The 20,143-nt window shown below is 45.4% G+C and overlaps 1 protein-coding gene and 1 non-coding gene across 3 annotated transcripts in view; one reads left to right on the plus strand and one right to left on the minus strand.

Annotated features, from left to right (window-relative positions):
* The window catches only part of LOC112228863 (serine/threonine-protein kinase PAK 3), a 50,506-nt gene that overhangs the window by 18,303 nt on the left and 12,060 nt on the right, over window positions 1–20,143 (plus strand). Inside the window, exons 2-10 of one of the 2 annotated variants that reach the window (XM_042309293.1) lie at window positions 8,180–8,373; window positions 13,047–13,136; window positions 13,386–13,486; window positions 13,932–14,085; window positions 14,270–14,307; window positions 15,353–15,415; window positions 17,285–17,428; window positions 17,729–17,903; window positions 18,387–18,450. In XM_042309293.1, the coding sequence (XP_042165227.1) occupies window positions 8,202–8,373; window positions 13,047–13,136; window positions 13,386–13,486; window positions 13,932–14,085; window positions 14,270–14,307; window positions 15,353–15,415; window positions 17,285–17,428; window positions 17,729–17,903; window positions 18,387–18,450 (1,001 nt within the window). In that variant the 5' untranslated portion in view covers window positions 8,180–8,201. The remainder of the gene's footprint in view (window positions 1–8,179; window positions 8,374–13,046; window positions 13,137–13,385; window positions 13,487–13,931; window positions 14,086–14,269; window positions 14,308–15,352; window positions 15,416–17,284; window positions 17,429–17,728; window positions 17,904–18,386; window positions 18,451–20,143) is intronic. The other variant, XM_024394569.2, reaches the window with a different exon arrangement.
* LOC112229165 lies at window positions 316–368 on the minus strand. Its single transcript, XR_002950141.1, has one exon. It is a non-coding gene; the product is annotated as a U7 small nuclear RNA (small nuclear RNA).

A 20,143-nucleotide genomic window follows, 5' to 3' on the forward strand; every position in this document is an offset into this window, starting at 1 on the left:
TCTATTCTGTAAAAGTGAAACTAACGACCTCTCACTCCTCGTGGGGAGAGTAACACAATCTAACAGAAGCCCTCATGTGCATTCAGGTATATCCAGAAAAACTGCTTCAGATGGGGAATATACTGTAGCGTGACTCACCACACCCAAACAAGTGTAGGAACTAGCTTTGTGTTGACTGTTTCAGTCCCACCCATAAAAAAATACTATTGTTTACTAAATAACAAACTATAGTATATGCTAGTATATACTGCAGTGTTTTTACATTGCTGTAGTATTTACTATAGTGTTTTTGTTTTACTATCTTTTACACAGAACTGGGGCTTCCTCCTTGAGGAAACCTACTGGACATATACTAAAAGAGGACATTTCCATAACCTGTAGGCAACACAATATATGGTCAATACTTGGCATGTAGGTTTCTCACTCATGGGGGGCACAAATTGGGCTATTGGGGAGAGAAATGGGTGGGGTATATGCAAATTAAATATGAGCATATCGACACAGTCTGTACTATAGTATTCTACAGTATACTACAGTTTACGACAGAATTCAAATCAAATCAAATGTATTTATATAGCCCTTCGTACATCAGCTGATATCTCAAAGTGCTGTACAGAAACCCAGCCTAAAACCCCAAACAGCAAGCAATGCAGGTGTAGAAGCACGGTGGCTAGGAAAAACTCCCTAGAAAGGCCAAAACCTAGGAAGAAACCTAGAGAGGAACCAGGCTATGTGGGGTGGCCAGTCCTCTTCTGGCTGTGCCGGGTGGAGATTATAACAGAACATGGCCAAGATGTTCAAATGTTCATAAATGACCAGCATGGTCCAATAATAATAAGGCAGAACAGTTCTATAGTAGGCCTGAGTACTATATTATCGAGGGTTACTACAGTGTGTAGGATAATATGTTGCAGTTTACACATGATCGAGGGATACTACATTGTGCAGTATAGTATTCTACAGTATACTACAATTTACTAAAGTTTACTACAGAATTCTATAGTAAGTCATGCACATGATCGAGGGATACTATAGTATGTAGTATACTACAGTTTACTGCAGAATTCTATAGTAAATACTGTTGTATTCTATAGTAAACTGTAGTATTTTTTTCATGTGGGCAGGGACACGGCTACTTTTTAGTGTCTTTATCACTGAAAACACACCCTCTCTCTCACTCACTTACACACACATATACTGTACATACACACACTGCAGCACTTATCTGCTTTATAAGGTGGAGTCAGCCCATCTCCCCACACTGTGAGTGAACCACCTCTGTCTACCTCTCTGACAGACATAAATCAGGGGGTTTCTCATGGGAATGATCTGACTTAAATCTAACAAACTGTTTTCCCATGCTGAGGCTTGATGATGTAACAAACTCTCCACAAACATTCAGATAAAAGCTTCTAATCCACACACACTCAAGCGCGCATGCACGCACACTACAGTAGGGACGGGCGCGGTTAATTGAATATCCGGATATACGAACGTATTTTAGTGATCAATTACTTGGGGGTGGCAGGTAGCCTAGTGGTTAGGGCTTTGGACTAGTAACCCGCAGGGTTGCTAGATCAAATCCCCGAGCTGACAAGGTAAAAATCTGTTGTTCTGCCCCTGCCTTGTTAACCCGCTGTTCCTAAATTGTCATTAGGCCTATTTTAAGAATGCAAAACACTCACCAGAAAAACTTGTTACAGAATCAGTTCCATCATGGTGAAAATATTACTTCTCTTTCACTGTTGCTTTTAGCCAAACCACTGGAGAAAAGCAGCATGTCCTCTGTTTACCTCTGCCATTCATCGAGAGTCAATAGCAATTACTATCCGGATAACTTAACAAAATTATGATATTAGTCGAATAATCAAATAATTTAAAATCTGCATCCATACCACGCATAGGCACACACACACACACACACACACTCACGCAAACGCACACACACACGCACTTCAAATGGGAAACCTGGAACAAGATGGCGCCAACGATGGTCGCCCTGTTGCTAGCTCCCAACCAACGTTGCAGGCTTTTGTTTATTTTAGTGTTATTTTTTACTTTAATTGAACAGAAAGGTTCCAGTGTTATGTCCTATAAATGACAAGAACTTATGGACATCAGATCGAGGATAACTCACCACAAGTTTGAATTTCCGGAGCTGGATCCTTTGTCTGGATTACCTGAAGCAGTTCCTTTCATCACTGGAACCCTTTTTCCAAGAAGATGCAGCTGGAGAAGGGTAAGGCGAGCTTTAGTACTAGTCCGATTTAAGTTAAAAGGGTAAACCACCCTCCGCTTCCTAGTATATTACTTGCTAATGTACAGTCTCTGGAAAATAAAGTTTGCAAGCTCAGAGCGCCGATTACCTACCAGATAAATACAAGAGACTAACTTAACTGCCTCACATAGACTTGGATTTTGGGGGAGGGGCCTTTATCAGGCTATACAGCCATCAGGGTTTTCCAGACATCGCACGGACTAGGAAAAATTACTTTGCGGGAAAAACAAAGGCGGAGGAGTATGTTAAAATCAACAACTCATAGTGCGATTGTAGGAATGTAGAAAACCCTTAAGAGTTTCTGTTCCCCTGACCTGGAGTACCTCACGATCAAATGCCAACCCCATTATCTCCTGAGAAAAGGCACCTGTGGTATGGTCTGTACAACGCTGGTCTGACCAATCGGAATCCATGCTACAAGACTGTTTTGTTCATGTGGACAGGGATATGTTCCGGGCCGCCTCTGGGAATAACATCAACAAATACACTGATTCTGTCTCTGGGTTCATCAGAAAGTGCATAGAAGATGTTGTTCCTATAGTGACGATTAGAATATACCCAAACCAAAATCCTTGGATAGATAGCAGCATTCGCACAAAACTGGAAGCAAGAATCAACGCATTTAACCACGGCAAGGTGACTGGAAACTTGGACGGAGTACAAACAGACCACCTATGACCTCCCCATACAACAACGAGGCAAAAAGACAGTACAGGGAGAAAGTGGAGTGGCTGAGATGGCTGAGATGGCTGAGACAATGGCTGAGACATGAGACGTATGTGGCAGGGACTTCAGAGTGTCACTGATTATAAAGGGAAAAACAGCACACCTTTTTCCCATGCTTCGAGGAAAGCAACACAGAGCCGCCGAATTGGACCCCCGCTGCTCAAGACGACTGCGGGCTTCCGATCTCTGTAGCTGACGTGAGTAGGACCTTCAAGCGTGTTAACCCTCGCAAGGCTGCTGGTCCAGACGGCATCCCAAGCCACACTCTCAGAGCATGCGCAGACCAGCTGGCTGGAATGTTTACGGACATTTTCAACTTCTCCCTATCCCAGTCTGTCATCCCCACTTGCTTCAAGATGGCCACCATTGTTCCTATGCCCAAGCATGCAAAGGTAACTGAACTAAATTACTATCGCCCTCACACATTCACTTCTGTCATCATGAAGTGCTTTGAAAGGCTAATCAAGGACCATATCACCTCCACCTCCATTGAACCACTGCAATTTGTATACCGCCCCAACAGATCCACGGACAACACAATCGCCATTGCACTGCACACCACCCTATCCCACTTGGACAAGAGGAATACCTATGTGAGAATCCTGTTTATAGACTATAGCTCAGCTTTTAACACCGTAGTGTTCTCTAAACTTGTCACTAAGCTTAGGGCCTTGGGTCTGAACTCCTCCCTGTGCCATCGGGTCCTAGATTTCCTGAGGGTTGGCAACAACACCTCCGCCACACTGATCCTCAACACGGGGGCCCCACAGGGGAGTCTGCTCAGCCCCATCCTGTACTCCCTGTTCACCCATGACTGCGTGGCCAAGCACGACTCCAACTCATCAAGTTTGCTAACGACACAGCAGTGTTAGGCCTGATTAGCAACAACAAAGAGACAGCCTACAGGGAGGAGGTGAGAGCCCTGTCGGAGTGGTGCCAGGAAAATAACCTCTCCCTCAACATCAACAAAATGAAGTAGCTGACCGTGGAATACAGGAGACAGAAGAGGACGCATGCTCCTATCCACATTGATGGGCCACAGTGGATAGGGTCAAAAGCTTCAAAGTTCCTCGGTGTGCATATCACTGAGGACCTGGAATGGTCTCACCACGCCGACAGCGTGGTGAGGACAACAGCGCCCCTAGAACTTCAGTCAGCTGAAGAAATTTGGCATGACCCCAGGACCTTCACGAGCGTCTACAGATTCTGTTGGGCTGCATCACTGCCTGATATGGCAACTGCACCACCCTCAACCGCATTGCTCTGTGCGGTCAGCCCAACGCATCATCGGGGGCACGATGCCTGCCCTCCAGGACATTTACAGCACAAAGGAAGGCCAAAAAGATAATTAAGGACATGAGCCACAGACTGTTTACTCTGCTACGGTCTGACAGACGGAGTCAGTACAGATGCATCAATGCCAAGGCCGAGAGACAAAAAACTGCTTCTATTACCAGACCATCAGACTGTTGAACAGCTTCTATTACCATCAGACTGTTGAACAGCTTCTATTACCAGGCCATCAGACTGTTGAACAGCTTCTATTACCATCAGACTGTTGAACAGCTTCTATTACCAGGCCATCTGACTGTTGAACAGCTTCTATTACCAGGCCTTCAGACTGTTGAACAGCTTCTATCACCAGACCATCAGACTGTTGAACAGCTTCTATCACCAGACCATCAGACTGTTGAACAGCTTCTATTACCAGGCCTTCAGACTGTTGAACAGCTTCTATCACCAGACCATCAGACTGTTGAACAGCTTCTATCACCAGGCCTTCAGACTGTTGAACAGCTTCTATCACCAGACCATCAGACTGTTGAACAGCTTCTATTACCAGGCCTTCAGACTGTTGAACAGCTTCTATCACCAGGCCTTCAGACTGTTGAACAGCGATTACTAGCCGTCTACCAGGTGATGCACACTCACTCACAAGAAACACACACAAGCTGTCACACACACTTCATACTCACAAACACACACACATACACACTCACCCACTCACACACAGCAAACACTGCTGTCCCATGTCATAGAGACATTGAACCACTGGACACTTCCCGTTTCACAAAAACTGTATTCCTGCAACGCTTGTGATTGTTTTCACATTTCATTTATGCCCTTTCTTGCACTATGATTTTTTTGGGGCCACCATGATGTTCTGATAAACATCTATTTTTTGGGGGATTCAAGCCTCCGTTTTGGATTTATTCAATTTTTCGACAGTGTGCAGGTCTCCATCTCTTTCAATACTGTATTCCCGACATCGCTCATTCTAATGTTTATACTACTGTACTTTGTATTTAGCTACACTGCTTTTACACACCGCATATACTGGATTCTACTAATGTATATATAATTCTTAGTATTGTCACGCCCTGGCCATACAGAGGCTTTTATTCTCTATTTTGGTTAGGCCAGGGTGTGACTAAGGTGGGCATTCTAGTTTCTTTATTTCTATGTTTTCTATTTCTTTGTGTTTGGCCGGGTGTGGTTCTCAATCAGAGACAGCTGTCTATCGTTGTCTCTGATTGAGAACCATACTTAGGTAGCCCTTTTTCCCACCTGTCTTTGTGGGAAGTTGACTTTATTTAGGGCACGTAGCCTTTGAGCGTCACGTTTTTTTTTGTGTAGTGTTTATTGTTTTGTTCGGTGTCATTCTGATTAAATAAAAGAAAATGTACACTCACCACGCTGCACCTTGGTCCTCTCCTTTCAACAGCCGTGACAAGTATATCTGGTGTAAATTCACCCTCTGTATGTGCATATAGATTGCATTTTGATTAATGTTACAGTGCTATCTGGTTTGTTAATTGGATTCGTCCCGACGTTCATTCTTCATTTCTTGTTGTACTTTCTTTTTCTTTTCTTTTTTACATTAAAATGATTTGTGAACTTGTTTGACGTTTTACTGTATTTTTAGGCGCTAGTAACATCAGCATTTCGCCTCACCAGCTATAACATCTGCTAAACTGTATACGCGACCGACAAGCTTTGATTTGATTTGACACACACAGACATTTGCAAGTGGTCCGGGAGTGAATCCTGTGCTGCCTGGTGGCCTTTGTTCACTAATGTAGGTCTCCAGTCTAAGAGGCTGTGTGGCCCTGAGACTGTTGGACTGTAAATCACATGATGGGCCTCCAGGGTGAGGCTGTGAAAAGAGCCTAAGATGGAGGATGGAAGGATTGAGGATGAGGGAGGGGATGAGAGATATGAACATGTAGCCCAGTGCTCACTCTCCATATCCCGGTTGTGATTTCACAGTCAAACAAAGTCATTGGACACTATTAGCACCATTCCAGCGCCAGACAGCTCATTAGCTTGTGTCCTTCTAACAACCTGAGAAGAATGTGCTGTCTCTTGAAGGTTGCGCTTCCTTGACTTTCACTTGGTTACATTGGGAGAGGGAATTACCCTAATTTAACTGAATCTGTAGCTGTTTTCCTCATCTCAAACTGTAGTCAACAGGGTTCAGGTTGACAATGGGTATACTGTATTGAGCCTAACCTTAACTTGCACAGATGAATCCCCATAGATTCTTCCAGATGGCTATCCCATCTTTATCCGGGAGCCCTCTCCACATGACCTAAATAGGTCAATGTTCCTGATGTAGTTGGAATCCCTAACTAGGGGTGTGCTCTACTGCAAGCTGCAGATCTGTCTCACTGTCCTGTATGCTGCTGCCATTCCTAGAGGGCCTACTGTTTACTATGCGGAGCATGCTCCTGTCACTCTCATGATATTACCCTGGTCCTGATGCTCCAGGAGAGGGCTTCAAAAGCCCACAGCTGCAATAACAATGTAAGAGAGCAGCAGAGAAAAATAAGAAACTCTGTTGGAGCCTCTGCTTCATATTATATTACTGCCCTAACCTAGGCCCTACCCTTACTGGGCCCTACCCTTACTGGGCCCTACCCTTACTGGGCCCTACCCTTGCTGCAGCTGAGCAGCCATGCCCTATAACACACATTCACATTTAGGTACAGAGTTGCCTGAGAGGATGTTGTGTGACGTGTGACAGGCAGTGCAATGTAATGGAACACAATGTGACATACACTGCGAATGGCGAGATATGTTTCTGAAACATGTTTCGTCGTGGGCCTACATAAAACATTGATCGATTTGAACGTCAAGTGTGTTTTAATAACTGGAAGCGTCTGTTTGTACTGAGGCCTGGTTGAATCTCTGATGATCAGGTTTACACATGGAAAATACTGTACAGGCTGCAACTGCATTAGTACAGTAGTCCAGGGTTTTACATCCGGGATGTAACGGTTTGACTATGCTGAGGACTAAATTGTCTGTTTACAGATGCTTCCTAATGAAGTCAGATGTGTACTGGTGGATTTATTTCCCCCTAGATGAATATAAGTCGATGGGCTGCAGTCTCCATACTATACACTTTCTTGTCAGTTTCTCTCCATCATCTCAGCGGACGATGATCTCAGCAAAGATCTGTCATCTACTTGGAGCTTCTGTCGAATGTAGTCATTTAGATGTGAACATAGCTAGATGTTTTCCAGTCTGTAAATCTTGTGATTGGATTGTTTTTTTCCCTCTGGCACACGGCAGTTCTAAAACATTACACAGAGTAGTTCCTGAACACAGAGGCCTTCCTTCAAGAAAAATATTAGGAACCAGAGAGTGAAACTATGACAGGAAATTGTAGGTCTAAGTAAAGACAGATTATGGGATCTTGTGCCCCCCCCCTGGAGCACAGAGAGAGCCCTTCTTGTGACCCGTGGAGATTTAAAACACGTTGGCTTGAGGCTGCTCATGCCTCTACTGACAGCGAACATTACACAGTGAGGGGGAGACAGACAGCCATCCAAAGACTATTACCTTGTAGAGTTTTGTTGAACTCCTGACAAAGTCTTACAGCATTTGTGCTCAAGTTCAAAACCATTACAACATTCCTCACATTTCTTGATTCAGTTATTTGGAATTATTATTTTTTTTAAAATGTGGGATGGATGTTGATCTGTTTAAAGAGCCTGCAGTGTGCAGAGGGAGTGGTGGATTTCGAGTATATTTTGATATCTCAGGGGAGAGCCTGTAGGCATGGCTCTCTTCTCTCTTTCCACTTTGATCCTAAGAATCCCTTACTTTATTTTCTATCATAGCCTCATGCTAAACTTCCCTCTCTCTTGTTTTTCCCCTTCGTCCTAGGATACTGTGAGTGTTACTAAAGATGTCCGATAGTGTCGATATTGAAGAGAAACCGCCAGCCCCTCCCCTGAGAATGAACAGTAGTTCCCGAGACTCTTCATCAGTGAATCACGGCTCCAAACCTCTCCCAATGGCTCCTGAAGAGAAGAACAAGAAGGTTCGCCTGCGCTCCATCTTCCCTGGAGGAGACAAGAGTGAGTAGACATCTGCATCACCTGTTACTATAGTATTGAACTAGGGCCCTGAGTATGTCCTGACCACGTCACCTAAATATGAATAACTAGGCCTGGAGTTCTTGTGGGCTTCCACGAAACCCGAGACATCCTCACTGGCTCACGAGGTCAAGTGAAAACAAGGAACCCATTGATCAGTGATCTAGTCACATCACTGTTTTATTAGGGTTAGGAGCCCTCTCTGAGCTATGCAATTTCGGATATGGGTATTGTATTTATTTTTAGCTCTGCCCTCGGCAAAAAAGTGAAACAATCTCAGTTATATAAAAGTTGCTAGAGTCATATAATCCTTGTAAAAACAGTTCTTATTCAAAAAATATTGAAAATCACTGTTCAAGAATAATGACACCGATTTCAACGTACAGTGCATTCGGAAAGTATTCAGACCCCTTGACCATTTCTACATTTTGTTAGGTTACAGCCTTATTCTAAAATGTATTAAATTGTTTTTTTCAATCGACACACAATACCCCATAATGACAAAGCAAAAACAGTTTTTTATTAAAAATGTCAAACAAAAAAATTACATTTATATACAGTACCAGTCAAAAGTTTGGAAACACTCATTCAAGGGTTTTTCTTTATTTTTACTATTTTCTACATTGTAGAGTAATAGTGAAGTCATCAAAACTATGAAATAATGCATATGGAATCATGAAGTGACCAAAAAAGTATTAAACATATCAAAATATATTTTATATTTGAGATTCTTCAAATAGCCACCCTTTGCATTGACAGCTTTGCACACTCTTGGCATTCTCTCAACCAGCTTCATGAGGTAGTCACCTGGAATACATTTCAATTAACAGGGGTGCCTTGTTGAAAGTTAATTTGTGGAATTTCTTTCCTTCTTAATGCATTTGAGCCAATCAGTTGTGTTGTGGCAAGGTAGGGGTGGTATACAGAAGATAGCTCTATTTGGTAAAGGCCAAGTCCATATTATCTCAAATAAGCAAAGAGAAACAACAGTCCATCATTACTTTAAGACATGAAGGTCAGTCAATTCGGAAAATGTCAAGAACTTTGAACGTTTCTTCAAGTGCAGTCGCAAAAACCATCAAGCGCTATGATGAAACTGGCTTTCATGAGGACTGCCACAGGAAAGGAAGACCCAGGGTTACCTCTGCTGTAGAGGACAAGTTCATCTGAGTTACCAGCCTCAGAAATTGCAGCAAATAAATGCTTCACAGAGTTAAAGTAACAGACACATCTCAACATCAACTGTTCAGAGGAGACTGTGTGAATCAGGACTTCATGGACGAATTGCTGCAAAGAAACTACTACTGAAGGACACCAATAATAAGAATAGATTTGCTTGGGTCTAGAAACACAAGTAATAGACATTAGACCGGTGGAAATCTGTCCTTTGGTCTGATGAGTCCAAATGTGAGATTTTTGGTTCCAACCATCGTGTCTTTGAGAGACGCAGAGTAGGCGAACAGATGATCTCTGCATGTGTGTTCCCACCATGAAGCACGGGGGAGGAGGTGTGATGGTGAGGGGGTGCTTTGCTGGTGACACTGTCTGTGATTTATTTAGAATTCAAGGCACACTTACCCAGCATGGCTACCACAGCATTCTGCAGCGATATGCCATCCCATCTGGTTTGGGCTTAGTGGGATTATCATTTATTTTTCAACAGAACAATGACCCAACCCACCCCCAGGCTGTGTAAGGGCTATTTGACCAAGAAGGAAAGTGATGGAGTGCTGTATCAGATGACCTGGCCTCCACAATCACCCAACCTCAACCCAATTGAGATGGTTTGGGATGAGTTCAAATCAAACGTTTTGTCACATGCGCCGAATACAATAAGTGTAGACCTTAACGTGAAACGCTTACTTACTACAAGCCCTTAACCAACAGTGCAGTTCAAGAAGAGCTAAGAAAATATTGACCAAATAAACTAAAGTAAAAAAATTATAATTAAGAGTAACACAATTACGTATCAATAATGAGGCTATATACAGGGGGTACCGGTATCGAGTCAGTGTGCGGGGGTACATGATAGTTGAGGTAATTTGTACATGTAGGTAGGGGTGACGTGACTATGTATAGATAATATGCAGCGAGTAGCAGCAGTGTACAGTACAACAAACAAATGGAGGTGTGGGGTGGTCAATGTAATAGTCCGGTGGCCATTTGATTAATTGTTCAGCAGTCTTATGGCTTAGGGGTAGAAGCTGTTAATGAGCCTTTTGGTTCTAGACTTGGCGCTCCGGTACCGCTTGCCATACGGTTGCAGAGAAAACAGACTATGACTTGGGTGACTGGAGACTCTGACAATTTTATGGGCTTTCCGCTGACTATTATATAGGTCCTGGATGGCAGGAAGCTTGGCCCCAGAGATGTACTGGGTCGTACGCACTACCCTCTGTAGCGCCTTACGGTCAGATGCCGAGCAGTTGCCTTACCAGGCGGTGATGGAACCGGTCAGGATGCTCTCGATGGTGCAGCTGTAGAACTTTTTGAGGATCTGGGGACCCATACCAAATCCTTTTAGTCTCCTGAGGGGGAAAAGGTTTTGTCGTGCCCTCTTCACAACTGTCTTGGTATGTTTGGACCATGATAGTTTGTTGGTGATGTGGACACCAAGGAACTTGAAACTCTCGACCCGCTCCACTACATTCCCATTGATGTTAATGGGGGCCTGTTCGGACCGCCTTTTCCTGTAGTCCACGATCAGCTCCTTTGTCTGGCTCACATTGAGGGAGAGGTTGTTGTCCTGGCACCACACTGCCAGTTCTCTGACCTCCTCCCTATAGGCTGTTTCATCGTTGTCGGTGTTTAGTCATCGTTGTCGGTGTTAAGGTGTTTAGTCCCAGGGTCCTTAGCTTAGTGATGAGCTTCATGGGCACTATGGTGTTGAATGCTGAGCTGTAGTCAATGGACCGCATTCTCACATAGGTGTTCCTTTTGTCCAGGTGGGAAAGGGCAGTGTGGAGTGCAATTGAGATTGCGTCATCTGTGGATCTGTTTGGGCGGTATACGAATTGGAGTGGGTCTAGGTTATCCAAGAGGATGCTGTTGATGTGAGGCATGACCAACCTATCAAAGGACTTCATGGCTACCGACGTGAGTGCTAAGGGGCGGTAATCATTTAGGCAGGTTACCTTTGCTTCCTTGGGCACAGACACTATGGTGGTCTGCTTGAAACATGTAGGTATTACATACTCAGTCAGGGAGAAGTTGAAAATGTCAGTGAAGACCGCAGAATGAAGGAAAAGCAGCCAACAAGTGCTCAGCATATGTGGGAACTCCTTCAATACTGTTGGAAAAGCATTCCAGGTGAAACTGGTTGACAGAATGCCAAGAGTGTGCAAAGCTATCATCAAGGCAAAGGGTGGCTACTTTGAAGAATCTGAAATATATAATATATTTTGATTTGTTTAACACTGTTTTGGTTACTACATGATTCCATATGTGTTATGTCATAGTTTTGTTGTCTTCATTATTATTCTACAATGTAGAAAATTGTAAAAGTAAAGAAAAACCCTTGAATGAGTAGGAGTATCCAAACCTTTGACTGGTACTGTAAGTATTCAGACCCTTTACTCAGTACTTTGTTGAAGCAACTGTGGCAGCGATTACAGCCTTGAGTCTTCTTGGGTATGACGCTACAAGCTTTCCTGTATTTGTGGAGTTTCTCCCATTCTTCTCTGCAGATCCTCTCAAGGATCTGGTTGGTCAGGTTGGATGGGGAGCGTTGCTGCACAGCTATTGTCAGGTCTCTCCAGAGATGTTCGATTGGGTTCAAGTCCGAGCTCGGTCTGGGCCACTCAAGGACATTCAGAGACTTGTTCAGAAGCAGCTCCTGCGTTGTCTTGGCTGTGTGCTTAGGGTCGTTGTCCTGTTGGAATGTGAACCTTTGCCCCCAGTTGGAGGTATGCACTCTGGAGCACTCTGTACTTTGCTCCGTTCATCCTTCCCTCGATCCTGAATAGTCTCCCAGTCCCTGCAGCTGAAAAACATTCCCACAGCATGATGCTGCCACCACCATGCTTCACCGTAGGGATGGTGCCAGGTTTCCTCCAGACCTGATGCTTGGCATTCAGGCCAAAGACTTCAATCTTGGTTTCATCAGACCAGAGAATCTTGTTTCTCATGGTCTGAGAGTCTTTAGGTGCCTTATGGCAAATTCCAAGCGGGCTGTCATGTGCCTATTACTGAGGAGTGGGTTCCGTCTGGCCACTTTACCATAAAGACCTGATTGGTGGAGTGCTGCAGAGATGGTTGTTCTTCAGGAAGGTTCTCGCATCTCCACATAGGAACTCTAGAGCTCTGTCAGAGTGACTATCGGGTTCTTGGTCACCTGCCTGACCAAGGCACTTCTCCACCGATTGATCAGTTGGGTTAGGCGGCCAGCTCTAGGAAGAATCTTGGTGGTTCCAAACTTCTTCCATTTAAGAATGATAGAGGCAACACTGTTCTTAGGGACCTTCAATGCTGCAGAAATGTTTTGGTACCCTTCCCCAGATCTGTGTCTTGACACATTCCTGTCTCTGAGCTCTATGAACAATTCTTTCAACCTCATGGCTTGGTTTTTGCTCTGACATGCACTGTTAACTGTGGGACCTTATATAGACAGGTGTGTGCCTTTCCAAATAATGTCCAATCATTTGAATTTACCACAGGTGGACTCCAATCAAGTTGTAGAAACATCTCAAGGATGATCAATGGAAACAGGATGCACCTGAGCTCAATTTCGAGTCTCATGGCAATGGGTGTGTTTTTATTTTTTATAAATGTGCAAACATTTCTAAAATCCAGTTTTTGCTTTGTCATTATGGGGTGATGTGTGTAGATTGCTGAGGATTAAAAAAAACATCAATTTTAGAATAAGGCTGTAATGTAACAAAATGTGGAAAAAGTCAAGGGGTCTGAATACTTTCCGAAGGCACTGTATCATCTCTTTAAAATCCCTGTCCCTGTATTAGAAATAGATCTGCATGTTCTTTTGTTCCTCCGTGCAGCAAACAAGAAGAAGGAGAAGGAGCGTCCTGAGATCTCCCTGCCCTCAGACTTTGAGCACACCATCCATGTTGGTTTTGACGCTGTTACAGGGGAGTTCACTGTAAGTTTCAGTGTCAAATAGTTTTTGTCGAATGTACTGGATACACGTGGTATATCACCGTCTAACCAATTGCTTACTTGCAGGTTCCTTCTCGACAATGCAACAACAATAAGAACTAATAAAAGATAAGAATACGAACATAAAGTAAATGGCTTATTAGAATAGAATAAACATTTTAGCATAAGTATATTACAGGAAGGCACAAGCTATAGTCCAATAGTACATATTTAAGAGACAGATCAAGGTATTTCCAGTGCATATATTTATACAGTATATCACAGACAAGGAAGGTGTCTAGTAGTAGCTATTAGTACACCCTTATCACCCATATTACCACTACTTGTTAACTATAACACAGACATGAAAAGGTGTGCAGTGGCGGTAGCAATGAGGTTAAAGAGTGGATCTAACCCCTGACCTATGACCTGTGACCTCTCTCCCCCAGGGCATCCCAGAGCAGTGGGCACGCCTCCTTCAGACCTCCAACATCACCAAACTGGAGCAGAAGAAGAACCCTCAGGCCGTGCTGGACGTGCTCAAGTTCTACGACTCCAAAGAGACGGTCAACAACCAGAAATACATGAGTTTCACCTCCGGAGGTGAGAACACACAAACACACAATGCCCAGATCATCTCGCTGTCTTACGTTTTCTGAAGAAAATAATCAAATGTGCTACTGAGCAAAAGCTTTGACTATTTATTGGAGAGTCTACATGCGGATCTGTCAGCGTGTTGTCACTGTTAGAGAATTGGACGTCGGGCAATGATTCCTTTCTCTTTCAGACAAATCCGCACATGGATACATAGCAGTCAACACTCTGGTAAGTGCTCACCCATTTCAAACATGTTCCTTTCCTCTCAACAACTAATTAGCCCACATTTATTGAAGGAGAAACAAATATGAGCTTGCACGCGTTGTAGTATTCTCTCCTCAGACGTAGAGTGCTGTGGAGCTTTTGTAAGGACTGTAAGCGAAGACTGTCTATTATCATTACCCTGACCTCACACGACTGTCTCAGAGTCTAAACGTCCCTTTGGAAATCAGCCTAATGACTCTCTCTGGGCTGCCACAATGGCTCAGTTTATTTTAGTAATGAACCGTTTTGTCGTATTTCATATATTTTGAAAACCATTGTCCCTATAGGCCCTTGAACAGGTAGTTGTGTACGGGTAATGGAACCAATCTCCTCACTGTATGATAGCTAGACTGGTAAGTTCTAGTCGGAACTAGAAGCACAAGCATTTCGCTACACTCGCATTAACATCTGCGAACCCGTGTGTATGTGACCAATACAATTTGATTTGATTTGATTTGGGGGGGGGAAAAGTTGCTTTACCACTGGCTTGGGTGTGAGGAGTCTGAGCACGGAGGCCCTTTTCTCGATTATGGTTTTGTTATGTCTGGAGAAGGCTGTTGTTCCCAGGCAGTGGTGCCGGCCTGTTGACTCCCAGCCCTCTGAGGGTCCTGACGAAGTGTTGATAGAGCAGGTCCGTAAGGAGCCGGTTCCTGAGCCTGGCAGTGGGTACCACGCCTCTCAATCGCTCAGCCCTCTGATATATGTAATAACGCGGTGGTGTTAAGTTACAGTCCCGAAGCGAAAGGTTCTGCCACTAATATCACTGTAGTGATCACCTTGGCATCTCCACTCCCCAAAGCATGATTTGTGTCTCTTCACCCATGAAAATCTCTCCTCAGTATGTGAGGATCCATTCATCTGTGTTAGATGTTGATGATGTAATTTATTCCCCATCACTCCGTAGCGGTCCCCTGCCCTCTCCCGTCCCGCTGTAGTCCAGTCCATTGCTCTGTAATGTTGTGTGGGTCTGTGTTCAGTAAATCCTCCCATTTTCAACCTTCACATTCAGAACCGACTGCTGTCGTCTGGGCCTCCTGTCAGCCATAGAACCTGCAGCGCATTATTTGACAAGGTAACTCCTCCATATTACTTTCTACATACCTCTACATTGGCTATACTCTAAATTGAACCATTTTGAACTTTTAATGTTGTTGATGCTAGATTTGCCCAATTATCCAGGCTCCATTGGATGAAAATGAACAGGACTTACCAATGAACATGACTTGCCATCCGCAAATGTTTGAGATTTTAGAGACATCGTCGTTCTCTATATTTAACTTGAATCTGGCTACATTTCGTAATGTAATGGATGCATCTCTATTTCACCACTGAGCTGTAAGCATTTCCCTTAACCAATTCCAAATGGCCCATCCTTTAACTGCAGGGGCTGTGAGGCGCATGCCTGAGAGGGCTGTGACGATACTCACATTCCTGCACGTCTGATCCCATGTGCACCAGGTAGCCAATATGTGCCTGCCTTAATAGTCCATCGGCTGTTTGGATCTGGCCGCATGGCCCAGTAGAAACCTGCTAGCCTAGCGCTACTTACCATTAGCCAGCTAGCCTCTCATCTCCTCTGCCCGCCTTCAGCTCTATCTGTTCTGTCTCTCGGGCTCTTCTCAGAACACTGACCCTTCTTATCCCCCCCCCCATTGCAGGGCTTAAACCAGACCACCTTCCACTGCCAAACAAAGGACTGCTGGCTTGCCACCATTGCATAGCCTGCAGCTAGTCACCACTACTGCTATGCTGTGCTGCCTTGGCTGTTCTTTGCCATCTTACATTGCATACTCAGGCTAGAGATGGATGAAATCTATCCCACCTTACAGAACAGGTTCACCCAGATGATGGTGTTTATGATGGCATACAGTACAGAGGGGAGAGACATGAGAAATCATTTACAGAGGAGCAAATAGGGATAGGGAGGGGCCTTTGCATGGCTCTTTCACCACCATCATAGTTGGTATTGTGGCCTACCGTACTGTAAGACTGGATGATGTTTTTAGTGGCTCCTGGTTGGAGTTGGAGTGTTGGGTCAGGGGTTGTTTTGCATGTTTGGTTCTCCAGGTCCAACTGTATGCTGTATTATGCAGTTCTGTGAGCTGACGCGGAAATACATCACGACAGAGTTTATCGGGGCGGCAGGGTAGCCTAGTGGTTAGAGCGTTGGACTAGTAACCGGAAGGTTGCAAGTTCAAATCCCCGAGCTGACAAGGTACAAATCTGTCGTTCTGCCCCTGAACAGGCAGTTAACCCACTGTTCCTAGGCCGTCATTGAAAATAAGAGTTTGTTCTTAACTGACTTGCCTAGTAAAATAAAATAAAAAATCCCCGTTAGCCTTGTTGTAGCATGTTTTCTAATTTGAACTGTTCTTAACTCTCGTTTTAACTCTGTTTTTAACTCTCATTTTAACTCTGTTTTTAACTCTCATTTTAACTCTGTTTTTAACTCTCATTTTAACTCTGTTTTTAACTCTCATTTTAACTCTGCTTTTGCTGTAAGATTATTCACTCTCAAACCTCACCCTCTACAACCCCCCAACAGCCAACCCCCAACCCCAGCCAAATCCCATCCATGCCATACCCTACTCTCTTGTCTTTTCTCTTTCTGGTACATACCTCAGCCCATAAGCCATTCTAGTAGCTATCCTCTCCAGGTTGAAGCAAGCTGATCATGTCGAATAACTTACATTCCTAATTACACATGTCAAATCCATTACAATCTTTCTGTTTTACCCCATCCTAGTTCACAGCCGAGCACCCTGTTGTAATAGAAGGTGTTTATTGTGAGCTTGGACATGCTTCATTACATGGACCATTAGGAGTCCCTGGACTAACCATTGACAGTAATGCAGGTGATGCGGTCTGTCCCAGCGGTGTCAGATTGTCACAGCCCAACGTACTACAGATCTCCTCACTGACCCCTTGTTTTACCCCTCAGGGTGCAAAGACATCCACAGAGCCCCCGATAGCGCCCCCTGTGTCAGAGGAGGAGGAGGAGGAGGAGGAAGAAGAGGAGGAGGATGACGATGATGACAATGAGCTTCCGCCCGTCATCGCACCTCGACCTGAGCACACTAAATCTGTGAGTCACACTGAGGTTATGAACGATGACTTAAAACCTTATTACAGCTCGAGACAGACTTACAGTCTTACTATCTCAACAACTCAACTCACTACAGAGCTGTAGAGTGTTCATGTTTCCCTGCTCCTCTCTGACTGTGTCTGTGTCCTGCTCCTCTCTGACTGTGACTGTGTCCTGATCCTCTCTGACCGTGACTGTGTCCTACTCCTCTCTGACCGTGACTGTGTCCTGCTCCTCTCTGACCGTGACTGTGTCCTGCTCCTCTCTGACTGTGACTGTGTCCTCCTCCTCTGCGTACAGATATACACCCGCTCTGTCATCGAGCCCTTGGCGCCTCCCGCCCCTGTGAAGGAGGTCACAACCCCGCCGGAGTCCCAGGTCTTGCCAGAGAACACATCCAGCACTCTGTACCGCAACACCGACCGGCAGAAGAAGAAGTCCAAGATGACAGACGAGGAGATTCTGGAGCGACTGAGTATGTTGTCTCTTTGTGGACCTATGGAGCATGGAGAGTCCCATAGAGAGTGTGCTGTAACTGTACTGTGTTGTGTGTCTAGGTCTCCAAACCCATCCTACTGCAGTGATTAGTGTGGGCTGCTCAGTAAGCCAGAGATTACAGCCTTAGGATGGCCAAGCGCCCCTCCGTAGTCTGAGTGCTGCAGTGTCTGCCTGTGTCCCTGTCCAAAAACATCAGCAGTGCTCTACTGAGCAGGCCAACCGTTCAGCATGCAGCAGTGTATTTGGCTGCAGTACGATGCCCCACAGCGGGCCACATCCCTGACTGGCGTGGGCAGAGGAGTGTGTGTGTAATGCAGGGTTGCCTTCCCCATGGTCGTGCTGTGTGTGTGTGTGTGTGTGTGTGTGTGTGTGTGTGTGTCTCAGCCTGACCTAGACCCCCTATTGTCATGCCTCTACACCCTCTACACTCTCCACTAATCACCTCTCTCTGTCCTCCCAGGGAGCATTGTGAGTGTGGGGGACCCCAAAAAGAAGTACACACGCTTTGAGAAAATAGGACAAGGGTAAGTCCACCTTCAATCCAAATCCACCAGCTACTTACTTTCTCTTATTGGACCAAAGTAGTTTTTGGTAGTCAGCCCAGCGTCTTTGGTAGTCAGCCCAGCGTCTTTGGTAGTCATCCCGGCTGAAAGAAATAAAGACTGAGTCTCACTCAGAAGTGACCAGAGACAGAGAGGAGAGAAAGAACGAAGGGTCTGAGAGAGAATAGAGAGAAGTAGAGAGGAAATCAGAATTGTATCTAGGCTTGGCTGCGGGCCAGATGAGCTCAGCCTGCTCTCTCTCTCTCTCTCTCTCTCTCTCTCTCTCTCTCTCTTCTCTCTCTCTCTCTCTCCTTCTCTCTCTGAGAGAGCTGGAGTTTCGGGTGAGCTTAGCCCTGATATCACCACTCCCTCCACCTCAGTCCTGAACACAACAACAGCAGCTTCCAGCTCCCTCCAGCACTGCAGAGGCACTCTGTTTGTCTGTGTAGCCTCATCTAACACACCCCTAAGGGCTCCCCTGATCAATGTGGGTGGTAATGACAGACAATCTACACACACCGTCTATAAATTAAAACAGCTGTGCAAAAAGATAAGAACACTACTCTGTGGTTACACACAGATTCCTCTGATTGAATCTAATGATGTGAGCTGTTAACAAACCTGATCACATGAGACTATTCCTGAGGAGTCAATAATTAGTATGGATTGGTTGCACAGCTACATAACAGAGTGTTCGTTACCTGGCCTGCTGCATGGTATCAGTGTCTGGGCTGGGCCTGGGACTGGGCCTGGGACTGGTCCTGGGCTGGGCCTGGGACTGGGCCTGGGCCTGGGCCTGGGCTGGGCCTGGGACTGGGCCTGGGACTGGGCCTGGGCCTGGGCTGGGCCTGGGCTGGGCCTGGGCCTGGGACTGGGCCTGGGACTGGGCCTGGGACTGGGCCTGGGACTGGGCCTGGGACTGGGACTGGGACTGGGCCTGGGCTGGGCTGGGCTGGGCCTGGGACTGGGCCTGGGCTGGGCCTGGGCTGGGCCTGGGACTGGGCCTGGGCTGGGCCTGGGACTGGGACTGGGCCTGGGCTGGGCTGGGCTGGGCCTGGGACTGGGCCTGGGACTGGGCCTGGGACTGGGCCTGGGACTGGGACTGGTCCTGGGACTGGGCCTGCCTCTACGAGAGCTGACTGGACCAAACATGAACACTCTTTCATTATTCATACACTCTCACAACGCAATACACTGGTGTAGCGTGACAGTCTCAGGGATGGATGGAGGGAGGGGTGGAGGGAGGGAGAAGAGGGCAAGGAGAACAGAGTGAGGGAGAGAAGTGGGGAGAGAGATGTGTGACTTGACCCAAGCTCTGACTTGTCACTTGTGAAATCAGTCTTCCACTTCATTCTGTCTAATAATAACTTAATAACATGAACTTTATTTGTATAGCACTTTTCAATGCAGGTAACAAAGTGCTTCACGTCATAAAATAATAATATAAAAGTACTAACAAAGACAGGAGGAAGGAGACCGAAAGAAGAATCATACATTAAAAGCACCTTTATAAAAGTTTAAACCTTATGAAGACTTCAGCAGGGATTTAAAGAGGCACTGAATCTGCAAGCCTGATCTCCTCTGGCATACCATTCCAAAGTCTAGGGGCCCTAATGGCAGATGCCTGGTCTCCTTTCCTTTTCAATCTAAACTTTGGAGTGGTCAACAGTGCCCT

Source organism: Oncorhynchus tshawytscha, linkage group LG30, assembly GCF_018296145.1.
Source record: "Oncorhynchus tshawytscha isolate Ot180627B linkage group LG30, Otsh_v2.0, whole genome shotgun sequence".
Taxonomy (NCBI): domain Eukaryota; kingdom Metazoa; phylum Chordata; class Actinopteri; order Salmoniformes; family Salmonidae; genus Oncorhynchus; species Oncorhynchus tshawytscha.